General features: G+C 55.3%; 2 protein-coding genes across 2 annotated transcripts; both read left to right on the forward strand.

Annotated features, from left to right (window-relative positions):
- The first annotated feature begins 3,116 nt into the window (after nucleotides 1-3,116).
- On the forward strand, nucleotides 3,117-8,958 carry LOC100074357 (zinc finger protein 397). Its single transcript, XM_029053716.2, has 4 exons — nucleotides 3,117-3,195; nucleotides 5,963-6,530; nucleotides 6,946-7,108; nucleotides 8,072-8,958. The coding sequence occupies exons 2-4, from the start codon at nucleotides 6,111-6,113 to the stop codon at nucleotides 8,872-8,874; spliced, it is 1,386 nt and encodes a 461-aa protein (XP_028909549.1). The 5' UTR covers nucleotides 3,117-3,195; nucleotides 5,963-6,110; the 3' UTR covers nucleotides 8,875-8,958.
- An 8,102-nt stretch (nucleotides 8,959-17,060) lies between these two features.
- LOC114807587 (vomeronasal type-1 receptor 1-like) lies at nucleotides 17,061-17,987 on the forward strand. The gene has a single exon (XM_029053735.1). The coding sequence runs from the start codon at nucleotides 17,061-17,063 to the stop codon at nucleotides 17,985-17,987; it is 927 nt and encodes a 308-aa protein (XP_028909568.1).
- The last annotated feature ends 2,584 nt before the right edge of the window (nucleotides 17,988-20,571 follow it).

The following is a 20,571-nucleotide window of genomic DNA, read 5'->3' on the forward strand; positions in this document are numbered from 1 at the left end:
TCTGTGCCTCAGTTCCCTCATCTGTAAAATGGGGATTAAGACTGTGAGCCCCATGTGGGACAGGGACCGTGTCCATCCTGATTCCAAGCGCTTAGTACAGTGCTCCGCACATAAAAAGTGCTCCATAAATACTAGCTACTATTGAAATACTATTATCTTCTATCTACCCCAGTGCTTAGTATAGTACCAGCCACTTAATAAGCACTTCACAAATGCCAGAAAAGAAAAATGCCATTGATTGATTGAGTCAAGGACCATAGGTGGTGGGAGTCCATAACAGATTCCCCGATTCCAGAACATCTAGGCCGCAGGAAAGCTGTCTGCCATCGGTATTCCCAACGGGCCCTGATCAAGCCGGGAAAGGACTCAAACGCCAGCAGCTTGTGAGAGCTGTGGCTTCGACTTCTGGACGAAGCCACGAGGAACCCGAAACCCTTCCATCTCCTGTTTGTCACCTTCCTTGCCACACTGCTTCTTTATTTTTATTTTTATTTATAAAATGAACACATAACAATGTGCCTTCTGTGCCTGTCACCAATGCTCTCCTCCCTTTGTCTTAGATTATGAGGCCCTTGAGAGCTAAGGACCAAGTCTAATACTTATAGAGAGCCACGTCCCCCCTTGTAGAGATCACGGGCCTGGGATCCAGAAAACCTGGGTTCTAATTCCCGCTCCGCCACTTGTCTGTTGCGTGACCTTGAGCAAGTCACTTCACAACGCGGGGCCTCAGTTCCCTCATCTGTAAAATGGGGATGAAAACTGTGAGCCCCATGTGGGATATGGACCCAGTGATTAGCTTGTATCTCCCCCAGTGCTTAGTACAGTGCCTGGCACATGGTAAGCGCTTAACAAATACCACCAAAAAAAAAAAAATCTTGTCCGTGTACTTTTTCCACGTACTTCGCATATGTTAGTCCTTTAAAAATACTATTACTGTTACCGCTGTTCCTCCATGTCAAGCTCTTTCTCTGTCTCTTTCTCTGCTGTCCCTTGGCCTCACTCTTTTTCCGTCTCTCCTCCTCTTCCTCCTCTCTCTCTGCCTCTGTCCCTTTGTCAATCATTTAATCATATTTATGGAGCAATTCATATCTGACAATTACCCACTCCTGCTTCAAAGCCTTATTGAAGGCCCATCTCCTTCAAGAAGCCTTCCCTGACTAAGCCTTCATTTCCTTTTCTTCCACTCCTTTCTGCGTCACCCTGACATGCTCCATTTAATCATCCCCCTCATCCCAACTCCCATAACACTCAAGCCCATATACTGTAAGCTCGTGGCCGGCAGGGAATGTGTCCATCCATTGTTATATTGCCCTCTCCCAAGCGCTTAGTACAGTGTTCTGCACACAGTAAGCACTCGATAAATAGGATTGAATGAAAAATACATTTATATTAACGTCTGTCTCTCCCTCTAAACTGTAAACTCATTGTGGGCAGGAAATGTGCCTCTACACACAGTAAGCACTCAATAAACGTGATCGATTGATTGGTTTGGCATCACTTCTCTGGGCCTCTATTACCTCAACTGTAAAATGGCGCTAAAGACTACGAGCCCCAGGCGGGACAGGGACGTTATTTATTTATATTCATGTCTGTCCCGTCTAGACCGTTGGCTGCGTGCAGGGAATGTGTCTCTTGTTTTTACTCACTTGCCTGATATTTACTCATTTGACTGACTGTAAAATGGGGATCAAGCCTGAGATCCCAATGTGGGACATGGACTACGTCCAACCTGATAAACTCCTATCTACCGTAGCGCTTAGTACGGTGCCTGGCTTGTAGTAAATTTATACAAACTTCCTCACTGGGTCTCATTCTCACATCTCCTATCTGCCCCAGCGCTTAGTACAGTGTCTAGCTCATAGTAAACTTAAATTTCCTCACTGGGCCTCATTCTTGCATGTCCTATCTGCCCCATTGCTTAGTATAGTGTCTGGCTCGTAGTAAACTTAAATACACTTCCTCACTGGGCCTCATTCTTGCATCTGCTATGTACCCCAGCGCTTAGTACGGTGTCTAGCTCATAGTAAACTTAAACTGCCTCACCGGGCCTCATTCTCACATCTCCTATCTACCCCAGGGCTTAGTACAGTGTCTGGCTCTCAGTAAACTTAAACAAACTTGCTCACTGCGCCTCATTCTCGCATCTCCTATCGACCCCAGCGCTTAGTACGGTGTCTGGCTCATAGTAAGGTGACATAAACCTCCTCACTAGGCCTCATTCTCGCCGGTCCGCCGGCGACCCATGGCCCACGTCCTGCTTCTGGCCTGGGAGGGCCTCCCTCTTCACCTCCGCCAACCTAAGTCTCTTCCCCTCTTCCAAGCCCTACTGAGAGCTCCCCTCCTCCAGGAGGCCTTCCCAGATGGAGCCCTCCCCATCTCCCCTCCTTCTTCTCTTCCCCTCCCCACAGCACTTGCGTCTCTATGCGCCTATTGTTCTTTTTATTTTATTAATGGCGAGTATCTATCTCTCATTTATTTATATTGACGCTACCGATGCCTGTCCACTTTTGTTTGGTTGTCCCGCCCCTTTAGACACTGGGAGCCCGTTGTGAGGGAGGGATGGTCCCTGTTGCCCAACTATAGTGTCCGAGGGCTTAGTCTCGTGTTGTGCACACTGTAAGCGCCCCAGAAATACGACTGCGCGCCTGAGCGAAGCCCATTTAATAGTAATTTAAGAAGAGAGGCTGTTTCAGCTGAAGGATGTTGGCTCCCCCCCCCCCAGCCTTTCCCCTTTCCCTCAGGTTCCCTCAGGCGCCGCCATCTTTGTCCCCTCCCCGAGGGCGGCTCCTTCCCGCCCCGGCCTGGCGCGCGGGCGCCCACGTAGCGCTCGCGCCCCCCCTCCCCCCGCGAGCGCGGGCGCGCCTTCCCATTGGCTCCGAGTTGCCCGGGGTGGGTGACGTCACCCGGGGGCGGGGCCCTGCCCTCCGCGCCCTCCTCCCCCCTCCGCGGCGGGCAGTCGAGGGCGGGCGGCGGGAGCGGCCCCCCGGCCTCCCCGGGGGCTCGACCGCCCCCTCGCGGCTCCTCGCGGCGGCCGCGGGAAGGGAAGGGGGCGACCAACGAGAGCGGAGGCCTCCGGCGGCCTAGAGGGGAGCCGGAAGGGCCGTCCGGGGCGCGGGGAGGGGGAGGCCGCCTTTCCGGCGCGCGCCGTTGGGGGGCTCCGGGCCGAGGCCGAGGCTGCGGGCGCCGCCCGGACCGGTGAGTGGGCGGTGCGCACCTTGCGCGGACGCTGTGCGGGAGGAGGGGGGGGAAAATCCACCTTAATCACGCCCCCCTTACCGCGTGCTAAGCCCTGCCCTAAGCGCTTGGCCCAGCGGGGGAACCCCGCCCCTCCCCCACGCTCACTCTGTGCGAAGCGCTGCGGGCAGCTCAGCTCCCCCCCCCCCCCACCCCCTTGCGGGCTGCAGAGCCCCGTGCGAAGCGCTCGGAAGTAGCTCAGCGCCATCCAGTTGGTAAACAAGGCCTTTCCCCACCCACACTGGTGCTTATTGAGCGCCTGCCGGGGGGCAGAGCGCTGTGCGAAGCGCTCAGAGGAGTTCAGCACAACAAAGTTAGCAAACAAGGAACTTCCCCCCCCCCCCCCGCTGGTGTTTATCGAGCACTTGATGTGTGCAGAGCGCTGCGCGAAGCGCTTAGGGCAGTTGAGCGTAACGAAGTTGGCCAACCAGGCCCTTCCCCACCCCCAGTGGGGTTTATTGAGCGCTTACTCTGTGCAAAGCGCTTAGGGGAGCTCAGCCCAACAAAGTTGGTAAACACGGTCCTTCCCCACAAATATCGCCATCTATTGAGCGCTTGCTGGGTGCAGAGCACTGTGCGAAGCGCTTAGGGGAGTTCGGCGCAACAGAGTTGGTAAACAAGGCCTTTCCCCACCCATAGTGGTGCAGAGCACTGTGCGAAGCGCTTAGAGGAGTTGGGCGCAACAAAGTTGGCAAACAAGGAGCTTCCCCACCCAAAGTGGTGTTTCTTATGCGCTTATTGGGTGTAAAGCACTGTGCGAAGCGCTCGGGGGAGTTCAGCGCAACCAAGTTGGTAAACAAGGCCCTTCCCCACCCACAGTGGTGCCTATTGAGCGCCTACCGGGTGCAGAGCACTGTGCGAAGCGCCCAGAGGAGTTCAGCACAACAAAGTTAGCAAACAAGGCCCTTCCCCCCCCACACAGTGGTGTTTATCGAGCACTTACTGTGTGCAGAGCGCTGTGCGAAGCGCTTCGGGGAGTTCACAACAAAGTTGGTAAACACGGTCCTTCCCCACAAATATCGGTATATACTGAGCGCCTGCTGGGTGCAGAGCACCGTGCGAAGCGCTTAGGGGAGTTGGGCGCAACAAAGTTGGCAAACAAGGACCTTCCCCACCCAAAGTGGTGTTTCTTAAGTGCTTATTGGGTGTAAAGCGCTGTGTGAAGCGCTTAGGGGAGTTTGGCGCAACAAAGTTGGTAAACAAGGCCCTTCCCCACCCACACTGGTATTTATTGAGCTCCCACCGTGCGCCGAGCGCTGTGCAAAGCTCTGAGGGGCGTTCACTTTAACAAAGTTGGTAAACACCATCCTTCCCCACCCACAGTGGTGGTTATTGAGCGCCTACCCTGTGCAGAGCACTGTGCGAAGCGCTTAAGGGAGTTCAGCGCCACAAACTTGATAAACACCTCCCTTCCCCCCGCCCAAATATCAGTATTTATTGAGCGCTTACCGTGTGCAGAGTGCGGGGCAAAGCGCTTAGGGGAGTTCAGCGCAGAAAAGTGGGTAAACCCGGTCCTTCCCCATTCAAAATGCTGTTTCTTGAGCGCTTACTGTGTGCAGAGCACTGTGCGAAGCACTTAGGGGAGTTCGACGCACAAAAGTCGGTATGCACATTCCTAGCTCACAAACAATGGTATTTATTGAGCGCTTGCAGTGGGAAGCACTGTACGAAGGGCTTGGGAGAGGACAGAATGGCAGAGTGAGCAGACGCGTTCCTTGCCTTCAAACAGTGATATTTATTGAGCGCTTAGAGTGTGCAGAGCGCTGTACGTAGCGCTTGGGAGAGGACCGTGCAACACTTAGTAGACGCTTTACTTGCCCTCAATCAATCCGTGGTATTTATCGGGCACTTACTGTGTGCAGAGCACTGTACTCACCCCCTGATGGCCATTTTACAGCTGAGGTAACAGACCCAGAGAAGTTAAGCGACTTGCCCAGAGTCACCCAGCAGACGTGTGGCGGAGCGGGGATTAGAACCCAGGTCCTTGTGCCTCCCAGGCCCGTGCTCCATCCCTTAAACCACGCTGCTTCTCTAAGCGCTCGCCTCATGCCGAGCGCTGTACTTAGCACCGGGGTAAATACGGAGTAGGAGAGAGAACCGTCGTCGAGTTCCCGTTTTGGCGGTGAGGAAACTGAGGCGCAGAAAAGTGAAGTGACTTGCCCTAGCTCATCCGGCGGGCGAGTGGCGGGGCCGGGATCGGAACCCGCGACCTCTGACTCCCGAGCCTAGCGGAAGCACCGACCCCTCCTTAAAGTCCGTCGCCCCCGCAGGCCGTTCGCTCCCCGTTGAGAGGGAACTTGTCTTCCCTCTCTCACGTGAGAAGCAGCGTGGCTCGGTGGAACGAGCCCCGGCTGGGGAGCCAGAGGTCGCGGGTTCGAATCCCGGCTCCGCCACTCGTCAGCCGGGCGACCGTGGGCGAGTCGCTTCACTTCTCCGGGCCTCGGTTCCCTCGCCCGGGAAATGGGCTTGAAGACCGTGAGCCTCACGTGGGACATCCCGATGACCCTGTGTCTACCCCAGCGTTCAGAGCGGCGCTCTGCACGTAGTAAGCGCTTAACGAATACCAATATCATTGTCTAGAGACCGTTCTGTTGTACTTGCCTCCAGCGCTCCGCACAGAGTAGGCGCCGACCGATCGGCACCTCCGGGAGCCCGGCCTCCCGAAGGATCGGAGGCGGCCCGTCGGTCCCTTGGATCTTTGAAAAGCTTCGTTTTCCCTGCCCGGCAGCCTGGAAGAGCAGCGCCGGGAGAGCCTCCGGAGAGCAGAGGCCGAGAGAGGCGTGGGGCGGGCCGAGCGCCTGCCGCGTGGAGGGCCGTGGACCGAGCGCTCGGCGGAGCGAAGCCGGAGCCCCCCCCCCGTCCCGGGACGGTGGACGATGACGGCAGAGTCGAGGTGGGAAGCCACCCTGGAGCCTCGGGAGCAGGAGGGATTTCCGCTGGTGAAAACAGAGGAGGAGGAGGGGCCCTGGGAGGCCGAATCCAGCCCCCACGGAAGCGGCAGGATCTTCCAGCAGCGCTTCCGCCAGTTCCGCTACCAGGAGGCGTCGGGGCCCCGCGAGGCCCTGGGCCGCCTGCGGGAGCTGTGCCATCTGTGGCTGAGGCCCGACCGGCGCACCAAGGAGCAGATCCTCGACCTGCTGGTGCTGGAGCAGTTCCTGCTGGTCCTCCCGGAGGAGATCCAGGCCTGGGTGCGGCTCCACCGGCCCGAGAGCGGCGAGGAGGCCGTGGCCGTGGTGGAGGAGATGCAGGGCGAGCAGAACGAGCCGGGGCAGTGGTTCAGCGAGGAGAAGTTCGTAGTAAGTGGCCCGGCCCGCGGCCCCCGGGCACCGCCGTCCATCGAGCGCCCGGGCGGGCCCGGTAGAACGGAGCCGGCGGTCGCGTCGCCTGCCCGCCGAGGGCTCGCGGTCTGCAGGGACGGCGGGTTTTTCCGCAGACGAGGGGCCGGTTCGGTCGTGGGTGGACCCGGTCGGGAAAGGATGACGACGGGAGCGAGGGGTCCGTTGACGGTCGGATCGTCTCCTCCCGAGCGCTCGGTACGGTGCTCCGCCCGCAGCGAGCGCTCGGTAAATACGACCGACCGTCCGGGCCCCGGCGCGCCCCCGCCGACTGGGGCGGAGGAGGTGGCCGGGGTGCCGGGCGGGAGGGCTCGAACCCGTCCGCCGGGCGTCTTCTCACCGTCCCCCCCTTCTCTGTGCCGTTCGCCGCCGCCAGGTCCCGGCCTGCGGGTCCCGATCGGAAGCGCTCGAGGAAGACACGGAGGCCCCGGGAGCCTCCCAGGAGTCACTCGCCACCTCTCCCCAACCCGGTTCGTCACCGGCGCAGACGGAGGCGGGATCCCTTCAGCCCGAGATGTCGCTCCACCTCCCCAAACACGGTACTCGCCGCCACGCTGGGTCTGGGCCGCCCCTCGAGACCGTCGGCTCGTCGCCGGCGGGGACCCTGTCTGTTCGCCGTTCTGTGGTACTCTCCCGACGGTACCGTACTCTGCGCCCAGTGAGCGCTCAGTAAATAGTTCGCTCGACCGACCGCCTCCTCCCGTCGCTCGAACCCACCCGTTTTTCTTAGGCCGGAACTCCCCTTGTCCTCGGTCCGTCTTCCCCTTCCTGCGGCTAATCGTGATAACAGCGGCGCTCGTTAAGCGGTGCGCTGGACGCTGTTCTAAGAGTCGGGGCAGGTACAAGTTAGTCAAGTTGGACACGGTCCCTGCCCCACATGGGGCTCACGGTCTAAGCAGTGTATGCTCTGTGTCTCTCCTTCCAGTTAGACTGTCCGCTCCTTTGGGTCCGGGAGCGGGGGTCTCCTGTTTTCGTTCTTTTGTTTTTACTATGTGCCGGCCTCTGTACTGAGCGCTAGGATAGATGCAGGCTAGACGCGGTCCCCGTCTCGTGTTCTCATCCCCGTTTTTACAGTTGAGGTAACCTGAGGCACAGAAGAGCCAAGCGACCTGCCCGGGATCGGACGGCGGGCAGAGTCGGGATTAGAACCCTAAACCCCCCTTTTCCACTTGCCTCTCCCTTCTGCCTCACCCTGTCTCGCTCCCTTCAGCACGTGGGACACCCTGAGGAGCCCCTGTCTCCCCCAGCGCTTAGAACGGTGCTCTGCACGTAGTAAGCGCTTAACAAATACCAACATTACTGTCACTGTTACCCCGCCCAGCCCCCGGCACTTGCATCCATTTATTCACTCCTGTTAACGTCCCTCTCCCCCTCTAGACCGGAAGCTCGGCGTGGGCGGGGAATGTCGTATCGTTGTAGCGGGCTCTCCCGAGCGGTCGGGAGCCCCCAAGGGCGAACCGAGCGGAACGAGCGAGTCGGTGCGTTTTCTCTCTCCCCCGCAGATAACCCGGCCGAAACGGAGGGGAGGGAGTCGCTGTCGGCGAAGGAGGGCACGTTTGAGAAGGTGGGTTTCCAGAGACCCTTCCGGGGAAGACGCCAACCCAACATCCTCACGGCCTCGGCGGGCGGAAACACCGGCGAGCCCGAAGGCAGGTTAGAGAGCCAGCGCGGCAGGCCGGCCCGGGGCAGACCCAGAAGAGCCGCTCCCGGGGGCGGAGACTTTAAAAAGGTCAGAGAGGCCCAGAAGAGACCCGCCGCCGAGAAGAGGTCGTACGAGTGCAACGAGTGCGGCAAGGCCTTCAAGTGGAGCTCCAACCTGCGCGCCCACGAGCGGATCCACACCGGGGAGAACCTCCGCAGGTGCGACGACTGCGGGAAGGCCTTCAGCGCCCGCTCCACGCTCATCATCCACCAGCGCATCCACACCGGCGAGAAGCCCTACCAGTGCAGCGAATGCGGGAAGGCCTTCAGCCAGCACTCGTCCCTCATTTATCACGAGCGGGTGCACACCGGCGAGAAGCCCTACAAGTGCAACGAGTGCGGGAAGATCTTCAAGATCAGCTCCAACCTGCGGGCCCACGAGAGGATCCACACCGGGGAGAAGCCCTACGAGTGCAACGAGTGCGGGAAGGCCTTCCGAAACCGCTCCACCCTGAAGACCCACCTGAGGATTCACAGCGGAGACAGCTGCCCCGCCCAGCGGCCGGCCCCCGCCGGGGCCCAGGGAGGCTTCGGCGGGCCCCCCCTCTTCCCCGTCGAACCGTTCGAGGACCGGGGTCAGGTCCCGGCGGTCACCGGCCCGTGAGAGCGCGCCCCGGCCTCCCCCCCCCCCAGGGATCTGGGGGGCGACGCCGCCCGTCCTCGGCGCCCGAAATCCGCGTGCAGTTCTGTCAACTCCGCTCAAGGCCGACGGCAGCCGCGCATCCCCCGCTCGCTTCTCCCTCTCCCTCACACCTTGGATGGTTAGCCCCGGCCGGCCCCGGTTCTCCCCTCTCCCTCCTCTCTCGCCCTCCGGCCGGCCCCGAGCCGCTCCTCACCTCCCCGCCGTGGCCATGCCGGCCCACCGACGGCGGGGGGGGGCGGAGTTCACTTCAGGACGCCGGACGGGCCGGCGCGGGTCTCGGGGCTTACCGGCCGGAGCCGGCCCTCTCCCAGATGGCGCCTGAAATTGCCCCTGCTCCTCCGCCCCTCCCTCTCCCTCTTTTTGTTCCCTCACCTCCTTAGCCGCGGCGCTCTTTCCCGGGACCCCTCCATTTCACAGGCGACGGAGAGAAACGCTTAAAAACGTAGCGGTGATGGGAGATCCTCCGCCCCGCTTCGTTCCCCCATCGCCCTTGACACCGCCCATCCTCCCCGTTCCTAAAGCCCGCACCCTCGGCGACGTCCTCAGCTCCTCCCCTCGCTCATCTCTCTCGCGTTCGGCCCGTCCCCGAACCCCCTCCGCCCCAACATGTCCGCGATCCTCCCTCTTGGTCCAGATGGCCGCCGCCCCGGGCCCAGCCCCTCGTCCTCTGCGGCGCGGCTAGAACATCAGCCTCCCAACTGGACTCCCCGACTCTGGCCTCGCCCCCCTCCCCGCCCCGGCCCACGCTACGCTCTCTCCTGCCCGGCTCATTCTCCGAAAACGTCGTTCCGCGCTCATCTCCCCCGCGACGTCCTCTGGCTTTCGGTGTCTGCCCGTTCCTCTCCGTGACGAGTGGAAACTTCCAACCCTTGGCGGGGAGGTCTTCGATCGGCTTTCTCCCTCCCGCTTATCCTCTCCCTCCTCCCGCTGGGCCCCGGCTCGCCCTCTTGGTTGCTCTCAGGCTGTCTCCCAAAGCATCCGGTCTCTTCCCCCACCTCCCTCCCGACTCCTCCCGTCAGGAAACCTCCTCCCGGTCGCATCGGTCAGATTCCCGGTTCCCGGCATCCTCGGAGCCGTTCGGAAAGCCCGGATCCGTCTCCGCTCACCTCGGCACGTCCTTACCGACTATGCACTTCCCGTACTCGCCACCGACCGTAGCACTTCTGTTCCTGTTGATTTAGGAATCCTATCAAGTATTCATTCTTCTGATATGCACTTTTCCTTCCTCCTGTCTGTAAATTATTTCAGGGCCCTCCCTCGCCGCCCCCCGCCAAGGTCATCACCTCCTTCCGTGCAGGATCTCGAATACTAACTCTCTTCTATTTCCCCTAGAGTTTAATACAGTACTCTGCCCGCGGTAGCCGCTCAAAGTGAGGAGCAGTGGGGCCCCGTGAAAAGAGCCGCCGGGTGACCCTCGGGCAAGTCACTTCTCTGTGCCTCAGTTTCTTCACTCGCGGGACGGAGACCCGATACCCGTTCTCCCTCCGACCGTCTGTGAGCCCCGTGCGGGACCCGATTATCCTGTATCTATCCCGGCGCTCAGCACAGTGCTTGGCACGTAGTAAGCGCTTTAACGAAAACTCCAATCATTAATAAACGGTATCGATTGAAAGCTCTGAAGTGGTTTCGAGAGGCCGACTCCCGGCCGGCTGGCGACCGGGAGGCGCTAGGAATGCGGAGCCGGGGCGGAGGGGTGACGGGTCGGACCTCCCACGGACGACCGCGCCCCGTCGTCGTCCACTCCGGCGGGGGCTTCGGGCCCCGCTGAATTCCTCCCGGGGCGTTTTCTAGGTGTGGCGGAACTTTTTCCGTTTCGGAAAAGTCCCGCTACGGGGCGGCCTTAGGACCGTCGCCCCTCTTTAAAGCCAGCTGGCTGGGGGGTGGGAGGTGGGGGTATCCTGCCGGGGGAAGGGGCCGGGCCCGACATCTAACGCCCTCAGAAGACGTTGGCCCTGGGACGGGTCTGCCGGAGCTGAGAACCCTGCGCAACACGGTGACCCATCAGTCGGCGGCGCGCGTCTTGAGCGCCGATGGGCGGGACGCGGTCCGCGGGGGAGGACGCCGCCACAGAATTAGCAGGGAAGCAGCACGTCCTCGCGGGTGAGGCGTGGACCTGGGGGTCGAAACACTCTGTGGACTAGAACCCGTCCCTTTAGCCTCTCTGTGCCTCACTTTCCTCATTGGTAAAATGGGGATGCAATACCTCTTCTCCTCCTCTCAGACCGTGAGCCCCATTTGGGACGGAGATGGTGTGCGATCTGATGGACCAGCGCTTAGCCTAGTGACACCCAATACTGTAGTGGGCTGGCACCCCCGATGAGTGGTGCGAACCGCCCCCAAATCGCCCTTTCTCCGTGCAGACTTAACCCTGACTCCAGGCTACCTCTTGAACGTCAAATCCCTTCAACCGGGAGCCCCAGGTGGGACGGGGACTGGGTCTGACCGGATTGCATGTTTCCCGGCGCGTGGCATACTGTACGCGCTTGATGAGTAACAGTAATTATTAACAGCATCCATTTTTCCCTCTCGATCGCAAACTCGTGGGCGGGGAACGTGCAGTCATTCATTGGATCACATCGAGTGCTTGTGCGTGGAGACGCCTGTACGAAGCGCCTGGGAGAGTTCAGTAGACCGGACGCGTTGCCTGCCCACGTCGAGCACTCGAGTCATATTAAGGGCTTTCTGTGTGTGGAGCACTGTACTAAACGCTCGTCTAATCTACGTACCTACCAGCTCTGTTGTACTGGGCTCTCCCAAGTGCTTAATAAAGTGCTCTGCTCGCGGAAAACGCTTAAACACCGGTGATTGATCGATTTTGCGTCACTATCGTTGGTTAAAGACCTCCGACACCCGGGAAACGGGCCGTTCTTCCTGGAGGCACAGAGAAGAATTCGCACCTGAAGGAGAAGGGGGAGACCCCCCTCTGGATTTATATTTACCTAAATGCTGTGGGTTTGAGGGCGGGGTGAATATCAAGTATTAAAGGGGTACAGATCTTAATACCTAGGGAGAGGGAATCGGGGAAAGGAAGATTTAGTTGAGAAAAGCCTCTTGGAGATGTGATCTTAGGAGGGTTTGGAAGGTGGGGAGAGTGGTGGATTTGAAGCGGGCTGAAGTTCATTCATTCGATAGTATTTATTGAGCGCTTACTATGTGCAGAGCACTGTACTAAGCGCTTGGAATGTACAAATCGGTAACAGATAAGTTGGCCAGGAAGGACGCGGGCCGTGAGATAGGCGACGTTGAGGTCCAGTGAGCAGGTTGGTCTTAAAGGATTAGGGTAGGATTTCAACGTGGTAGCGTAAAAGGGCAACAGCCGATTGAATCCAGTTTCATACCTTGCCCCAGAAACCTTGGTTCCCACACAACAAATTGATTGCCATTGCAATCCTCTGCTCTGAGGCACGGTTTTATTTTTCTTCTTCCAGTTTTTCGCTGGTTTTTTTCCCTTGAGGGTAGGTGGGAATGGACACAAACGTGATGCGGGTTTATAGACGAGCAACCACACCGGGCACGACGGCAACGGATAGAGACGATCCCTACCCAACAACGGGTGAATTGGGATGGGCTCATTCCTAGGCTCTGTGTGTTACTGGGGATTCGTTGACCTTGGGATCATGAGAAGCAGTGTGGTACAATGGATAGAGCACGGGCCTGGTGGTCGGAAGAACCTGGGTTCTAATCCCAGCTCTGCCACTTGTCTGCTGTGTGAACTTGGGAAAAGTCACTTAACTTCTCTGTGCCTCAGTTCCCTCATCTGTAAAATGGGGATGAAGACCGTGAGCCTCATGTGGGACAACCGGATCACCCTGTATCTCCCCCAGTGCTTAGAACAATGCTCTGCACATAGTAAGCGCTTAACAAATACCAACATTATTAAAAGATGTTTTATGCTAAGAGGTAGACTGGAGGTTTGAATTGAATAATTCGTAGAAATGTTCTACCAGGAAAGCCAGTGATAGAGAAGGGGAAGCCAGAGGGAGAGCTAGGGTGAGGAAAAGGGACTGAAAAAGAGGCAGAGAGACAGAGAAAGATAGAGGCAAATAGAAAGAGCAGAGAATGAAGCTCAATTGAACTCTTTTTCCCAAATTTTTCCTTTGAAACATTACTGCGCCCTATCACCTGGAGTGCCTACACAACCCTCAGGAGAAGAGAAAAGATAAATGGAATTGTGGAGGAAAAAAATGGTTGAAGGAGGTCATTTGGATTAAAGGTGACTCTAAATAATACCATTATTGTTGTAAATGATGCAATTCTTGAGGAGTAACATGGCCTCATGGAAAGGGGAAGCAGCGTGGCTCAGTGGAAAGAGCACGGGCTTTGGAGTCAGGGCTCATGAGTTCGAATCCCAGCTCTGCCACTTGTCGGCTGTGTGACTGTGGGCGAGTCACTTAACTTCTCTGGGCCTCAGTTACCTCATCTGTAAAATGGGGATTAAGACTGTGAGCCCCACGTGGGACAACCTGATTCCCCTATGTCTACCCCAGCGCTTAGAGCAGTCCTTGGCACATAGTAAGCGCTTAACAAATACCAACATTATTATTATTATTAAAGAGCACAGGCCTGGGAGTCAGAGGACCTGAGTTCTAATCCTGCCTCTGCCACTTGTCTGCTGTGTGACCGTGAAAAGGAATTTAGCTTCTCTGTTCCTCAGTTATCTATAAAATGGGGATTAACACTGTAAACCCCATGGACGACATGGACTGTGTCCAACCTGATTATTTTCAATCTACTCCAGCGCTTAGTACTATGTGCCTGGCACATAGTAAGTGTTTAAATGCCAATAAAAAAAGTCTGTGTGGCCAGCGATTGGGAGAGTACAGTATAACAAAAAGCAGACACATTCCCTGAATAAAGTGAGCTTACTGTTTAGAGCAGTGAAGACAGACATTAATCAACTAATAAATGACAGATATGTTCAAAGGGGGTGTGGGGCTGGGAAAGGGGCCGAACAAAGGGAGGATGTCAGGGTGAGGCAGAAGGGATTTGGAGAAGAGGAAAGGGAGGGAGGGTGGAGGGTTCAGGTTCCTTCCCATCTGCTGGAGGTAGAAAATGACTGGCAGTTGACGGTGGGGGAAATGGTAAGAGTTTGCCCAGAGATCATCAGGAACCCATCGGCTAGTCAAGAAAATGACATAGACGAAGGGGACAGCGGATCCAGGTTTGATTCAGTCAGTCAGCCAGTCAATCAGTTGTATTTATTAAGTGCTTACAGCGCACAGGGCACTGCGGTAAGTGCTTGGGAGAGTACAGTAGAACAATAGACAGACACCCTCCCTGCCCACAACAAGCTTCATGGTTCCTTCTGTGATCTAGTCTGCTCCTTGGTCCACTCCTCCCTAGCTCATCTGCCTTGCTCTCCCTCATTCCATCCAGTGCTCCCAGTTTGGGATTTTTTTTTCCTCAGCTGGTTGCACAATTGATAAAAATCGAAGAACAAACAGCAGCGCCCTGAATCCCCTGATCTCTCCTCTGAAGCCAAGCCCTGATATCACAGAGTTTCCATAGTGAAGTGGTTATCACATCTGCCTAGCACGCGAAAGGTAACGGGACAGAAAGTCATTTTGGTTCACCGACCTAAAGCTTTTCCCAGTTAACGACAAAGATAATAATGATAACGGTATGTGTCAAACGCTTTCTATGTGTCGGGCACTGTACTAAGTGCCGGGGGAGTGGCAAGGTAATCGGATTGGACATAGTCCCTGTCCCATGTAGGGCACACAGCCTTAATCCCATTTTACAGATGAGGGAACCGAGGCCTTGAGTTGTAGAGTAACTTGCCCAAGGTCACACAGTAGACAAGTGGTGGAACCCAGGTCCTTCTGACCCCCAGGCCCATGCTCTATCCACTAGGCCATGCTGCTTCTCCATGAGGCAATGACGAAGCCCTTCTCTAGAAGGTGAACTCTGACAGGTCAAACACGTCGGAAGGAAAAGCTCTGGGGCCGCCTAATCCCGGATTGGTGGGCCGCAGGGAGTGGAGTCTGAGCATTTCCAGAGAAATCCCTATCTGACTATCAGAGCGGATCGGTGCTCTGCAAGTCACTCATCCTCTCCCTCCTGAACACACACTAATCATTCCCTGAGGGAGGGAGAGACAAGGAACGTGGCTGATAAATACAGCCTCGCTCTTGTTCTGCCCAAATCTGACTGCCCACGAGCTGCCCTCCCAGCCAGCACCAGCGATGGAGAAGGGTGAGTAGGATAAATCTGCCTCTCTGTCAGTGAAGCTGCGGGGTCGGACTCTGAATTTCGTTCGTTCAATCATAATTTATTGAGCGCTTATTGTGTGCAGAGCACTGTACTAAGCGCTTGGAGTGTACAGTTCGGCAACAGATAGAGACCGTCCCTACACAACAACGGGTGAATTGGGAAGGACTCATTCTTTGGCTCCGTGTGTTACTGGGGATTCGTTGACCTCGGGATCAGGAGAAGCAGTGTGATACTGTGGATGGAGCACAGGCCTGGTAGTCAGAAGAACCTGGGTTCTAATCCCAGCTCTGCCACTTGTGGGCTGTGTGAACTTGGGGCAAAGCCACTTAGCTTCTCTGGGTCTCAGTTACCTCATCTGTAAAATGGGGATGAAGAATCTGGGCCCCATATAGGACAGGGATATTGTGTCTAGCCTGACAGATTCGTATCTACCCCAGGGCTGAGTGCAGTGCTTGCCCATTAGTGAGTGCTTAACAAATATTATCGGGATTATTGATGATCGATTAGGATATTTATTATACTTCCATGATACCCTGGACACTGGGCACGAGGAGGCCAAAATGAAGAAATCAGTTATGGTCTCTCACAATCTAAGTGGCAGGGAGGACAAATAAAGACACCGGGAATTAGTGGCCAACAATGGGACCTATTAAAGATGTAAAACTTCAGAGGATTAAATAAGCAAAAATGCACTGGAGTGGCCAGATTTCATCCCCCCCACTACACCCACCCCATTTTGGCCTGACCCTCTATATCCTAATCTCATCGAGAAGCAGCGTGGCTTTCTGGAAAGATCCCGGGCTTGGGAATCGGAGCTCGTGAGTTCTAATCCCAAATCTGCCACATGTCAGTTGTGTGACCTTGGGCAAGTCACTCAACTTCTCGGTTCCTCAGTTACCTCATCTGTAAAATGGGGACTAAGGCCGTGAGCCCCATGTGGGACAACCTGATAACCTGGTATCTAACCCAGTGCTTAGAACAGTTCTTGGCACATAGAAAGCACTTAACAAATACCATCATTATTACTATTATTATTGTGGACAGAGAATGGGTCTCTTATACTGTACACTCACAAGCACTTTGGTACAGGGCTCTGCGCACAGTAAATGTTCAGTAAGAAAAATAGAGAAGCAGCATGGTCTAGGGTTCCCATGGGCCGAGCACTGTACTAAGCACTTGGGAGAGCAAACTACCACAGAGTAGGTAGACATGTTGCCTGCTCAAAAGGATAGTAGAGTCAAGAGGAGTGGAGAATTGCCTAAATGACGATAACATCCTACCAGAGGCAGCGGCATGTAGCACGGACCAAGGAAGGGAAGAAGATGGAGTCTAGAAGACCGACGAGGAGTCCGATATAATCGACTAGCCGTGATGAGACCAGAGATGGTTCATTCTGGTAATGGTTAGTGCAGAGAGGAAGGAGTTTATCTGAGAGTCGCGTAGGAATAACCAGCAAAATTTAGCAGTGAGATCGAATGAGGGAGCTGAAGGGCAAGTTGGAGTAGAGGATAACACTATGGTGAGGGACTTTTAGCGTAAGTGGGTTGATGGTGAAAGTTAGGAGGGCAAGGTTTTCCAGCCCTTCCTTCCAAATCTGGGATAAACCAACAGTGCTTGAGTGAGGACCATTACAAGTCAGACAGACAATGTGGACTTTTGATGTGTATTAATTTAACCCGGAGTCAAATTTCTGAGGGTCAGATATATATTATAATATCTAATATCCAACTATCTATATCTATTGACAATATATATATCAAACAACCTTGTATTTAATATATGTAACGTCCTAATACATATCATATCTCCATGAAGTCTCCTCTCTCTTTCTGTTGATCTCTCTCTCACTCTCCGACAATCCCTCCTCCTCTCAGTTCTTCCCTGCAGGTCGCTCTGTAGACGCCTCCCTTAACTCACACTGAGAATTCGTATCAATGGGCGACGCTCGGCTCTCCTTTGGGATTGTGATGCTGTTACAGACCGGCACTGGGCTTTCCGTGAATGCCTTCCTCCTCCTGTTTTATGCCCGTGTGATCTCCCTCAGCCACAGGCTCAGCTCCTCTGACCTGATCCAAGCCCAACTGCCCTTGGCCAACATCGTCATCCTCCTCACGGGGGCCGTCCCAGGCACTCTGTCATTCTGGGAGTTGAGAATTTTCCTGGACGACGTTCTATGCAAACTGAACATGTATCTTTATCGAGTGGGCCGGGGCCTTGCCATCTGCACCGTCTGCCTCCTGAGTGTCTTTCAGGCCATCACCATCAGCCCCAGCACTGCCCGGTGGGCCCGGTTAAAGGCCAAATTGCCCAAGTGCTTCCTCCCTGCCTGTATCCTCTCCTGGGTCCTCAATCTACTGATAAATGTTGGTGTACCTATGGGCACAAGAGGCCCTGTAAACACCTCTTTTCAGGCCAGTTATAATCTTAAGTATTGTTCAGTGGCTCCTGTCAGTACAGCAATCATGTTGGTGAATACTGTTCTTTACTCTGCCTCGGATCTGTCCTTCGTGGGGCTCATGAGCTTGGCCAGCGGCTACATGATGTTTGTCCTACTCAGGCACCACCGACAGGTCCGGCACCTCCACGGACCCGACCGCTCCCCCGGGGCGATGCCCGAGGTCCGAGCGGCCAAGAGAGTCGTTGCCCTGGCCACTCTCTTTGTCCTCCTCTATGGGCGACAGTCTGTTATGTTGAGTATTTTGCTGAACGTGAAAGGGTACTCACTTAGTGTGTTAAACAGTCACCTGGTTTGGTCGTTCGCCTTCTCGGTTTTCAGTCCGTTCCTGATGATTTGCAGTGACCAGAGAGTGAGATCATTCTGGAAAAGGGAATCAGCTATTTCCAACCTGGATCCCTCCTAGGATCCGAGGAAAGTCAGCCGCTTTTCCCCTTGAAGCCCAGAGCGAGAGCGACCCGTAAGCCGGAAACATATTACAGAGGTGCGCGCTGTCTCGAGAGACTCACTACACTCCAGTCCCGAGTCCTCCCTGACACTAAGGGGTGATGTAGGTGTTTCTCAGCAGTGGCCAAGCTCTCCCCTCATGGTAAGCACCGAACCATGGCAGCGCAGAGGACAACCGTACATCTCACGTAGGCCTCTGGGCTTTTGACCCTTAATTCTAAGGCCGGTTCCACTTCTGAGACTTAGATGCCCAGCTCTGCCACTTGTCAGCTGTGTGACTGTGGGCAAGTCACTTAACTTCTCTGTCCCTCAGTTCCCTCTTCTGTAAAATGGGGCTGAAGACTGTGAGCCTCATGTGGGACAACCTGATCACCCTATATCTCTCCCAGCACTTAGAACAGTGCTCTGCACATAGTGAGTGCTTAACAAATACCAACATTATTAAAAGATGTTTTGTGCTATCAGGCAGACTGGAGGTTTGAATTGAATAATTGGTGGAAATGTTCTACCAGGAAAGCCACTGAATGAGAAGGGGCAGCCAGAGGGAGAGCTATGGTGAGGAAAAGGAACTGAAAAAGAGGCAGAGAGACAGAGAAAGATAGAGGCAAATAGGGAGAAAGAAAGAGCAGAGAATGAAGCTCAATTGAACTCTTTTTCCCAAATTTTTCCTTTTGAAACATTACTGCTCCCTATCACCTGGACTGCCTACACAACCTTCAGGAGAAGAGAAAAGATAAATGGAATTGTGAAGGAAAAAAATAGTTGAAGGGTGAAGGTCATGTGGACTAAAGATGACTCTAAATACTACCATTATTGTTGTGAATGATGTAAATCTTGAGGAGTAACATGGCCTCATGGAAAGAGCACAGGCCTGGGAGTCAGAGGACCTGGGTTCTGCTCCTGCCTCTGCCACTTGTCTGCTGTGTGACCTTGAAAAGGCATTTAGCTTCTCTGTTCCTCAGTTATCTCATCTGCAAAATAGGGATTAAGATTGTGAACCCCATGGACGATATGGACTGTATGCAATCTGATTATTCATTCATTCATTCAGTAGTATTTATTGAGCGCTTACTATGTGCAGAGCACTGTACTAAGCGCTTGGAATGAACAAGTCGGCAACAGATAGAGACAGTCCCTGCCGTTTGACGGGCTTATGGTCTAACTGGGGGAGACGGACAGACGAGAACGATGGCAATAAATAGAGTCGAGGGGAAGAACGTCTCGTAAAAACAATGGCAACTAAATAGAATCGAGGCGATATACAATTCATTAACAAAATAAATAGGGTAATGGAAATATATACAGTCGAGCGGACGAGTACAGTGCTGAGGGGATGGGAAGGGAGAGGTGGAGGAGCAGAGGGAAAGGGGGAAAAAGAGGGTTTAGCTGCGGAGAGGTGAAGGGGGGGTGGTAGAGGGAGTAGAGGGAGAAGAGGAGCTCAGTCTGGGAAGGCCTCTTGGAGGAGGTGAGTTTTAAGTAGGGTTTTGAAGAGGGGAAGAGAATCAGTTTGGCGGAGGTGAGGAGGGAGGGCGTTCCAGACCGCGGGAGGACGCGGCCCAGGGGTCGACGGCGGGATAGGCGAGACCGAGGGACGGTGAGGAGGTGGGCGGCGGAGGAGCGGAGCGTGCGGGGTGGGCGGTAGAAAGAGAGAAGGGAGGAGAGGTAGGAAGGGGCGAGGTGACGGAGAGCCTCGAAGCCTAGAGTGAGGAGTTTTTGTTTGGAGCGGAGGTCGATGGGCAACCACCGGAGTTGTTTAAGAAGGGGAGTGACACGCCCGGATCGTTTCTGCGGGAAGATGAGCCGGGCAGCGGAGTGAAGAATAGACCGGAGCGGGGCGAGAGAGGAGGAAGAGAGGTCAGAGAGAAGGCTGACACAGTAGTCTAGCCGCGATATAACGAGAGCCCGTAGTAGTAAGGTAGCCGTTTGGGTGGAGAGGAAAGGGCGGATCTTGGCGATATTGTAAAGGTGAAACTGGCAGGGTTTGGTAACGGATAGGATGCGTGGGGTGAACGAGAGAGACGAGTCAAGGATGACACCGAGATTGCGGGCCTGAGAGACGGGAAGGACGGTCGTGCCATCCACGGTGATAGAGAAGTCCGGGAGAGGACCGGGTTCGGGAGGGAAGATGAGGAGCTCAGTCTCGCTCGTGTCGAGTTTTAGGTGGCGGGCCGACATCCAGGTGGAGACGTCCCGGAGGCGGGAGGAGATGCGAGCTTTTACGAGATGTTCTTCCCCTTGACGCTGTTTACTGCCATTGTTCTTGTCTGTCCGTCTCCCCCGATTAGACTGTAAGCCCGTCAAACGGCAGGGACTGTCTCTATCTGTTGCCGACTTGTTCATCCCAAGCGCTTAGTACAGTGCTCTGCACATAGTAAGCGCTCAATAAATACTATTGAATGAATGAATGAATGAATGCGAGCCTGAAGGGACGGGGAGAGGACAGGGGCGGAAATGTAGATCCGCGTGTCATCTGCATAGAGATGGTAGTCAAAGCCGTGAGAGCGAATGAGTTCACCGAGGGAGTGAGTGTAAATGGAGAACGG

The sequence above is a fragment of the Ornithorhynchus anatinus genome, chromosome X3, assembly GCF_004115215.2.
Source record: "Ornithorhynchus anatinus isolate Pmale09 chromosome X3, mOrnAna1.pri.v4, whole genome shotgun sequence".
Lineage (NCBI taxonomy): Eukaryota > Metazoa > Chordata > Mammalia > Monotremata > Ornithorhynchidae > Ornithorhynchus > Ornithorhynchus anatinus.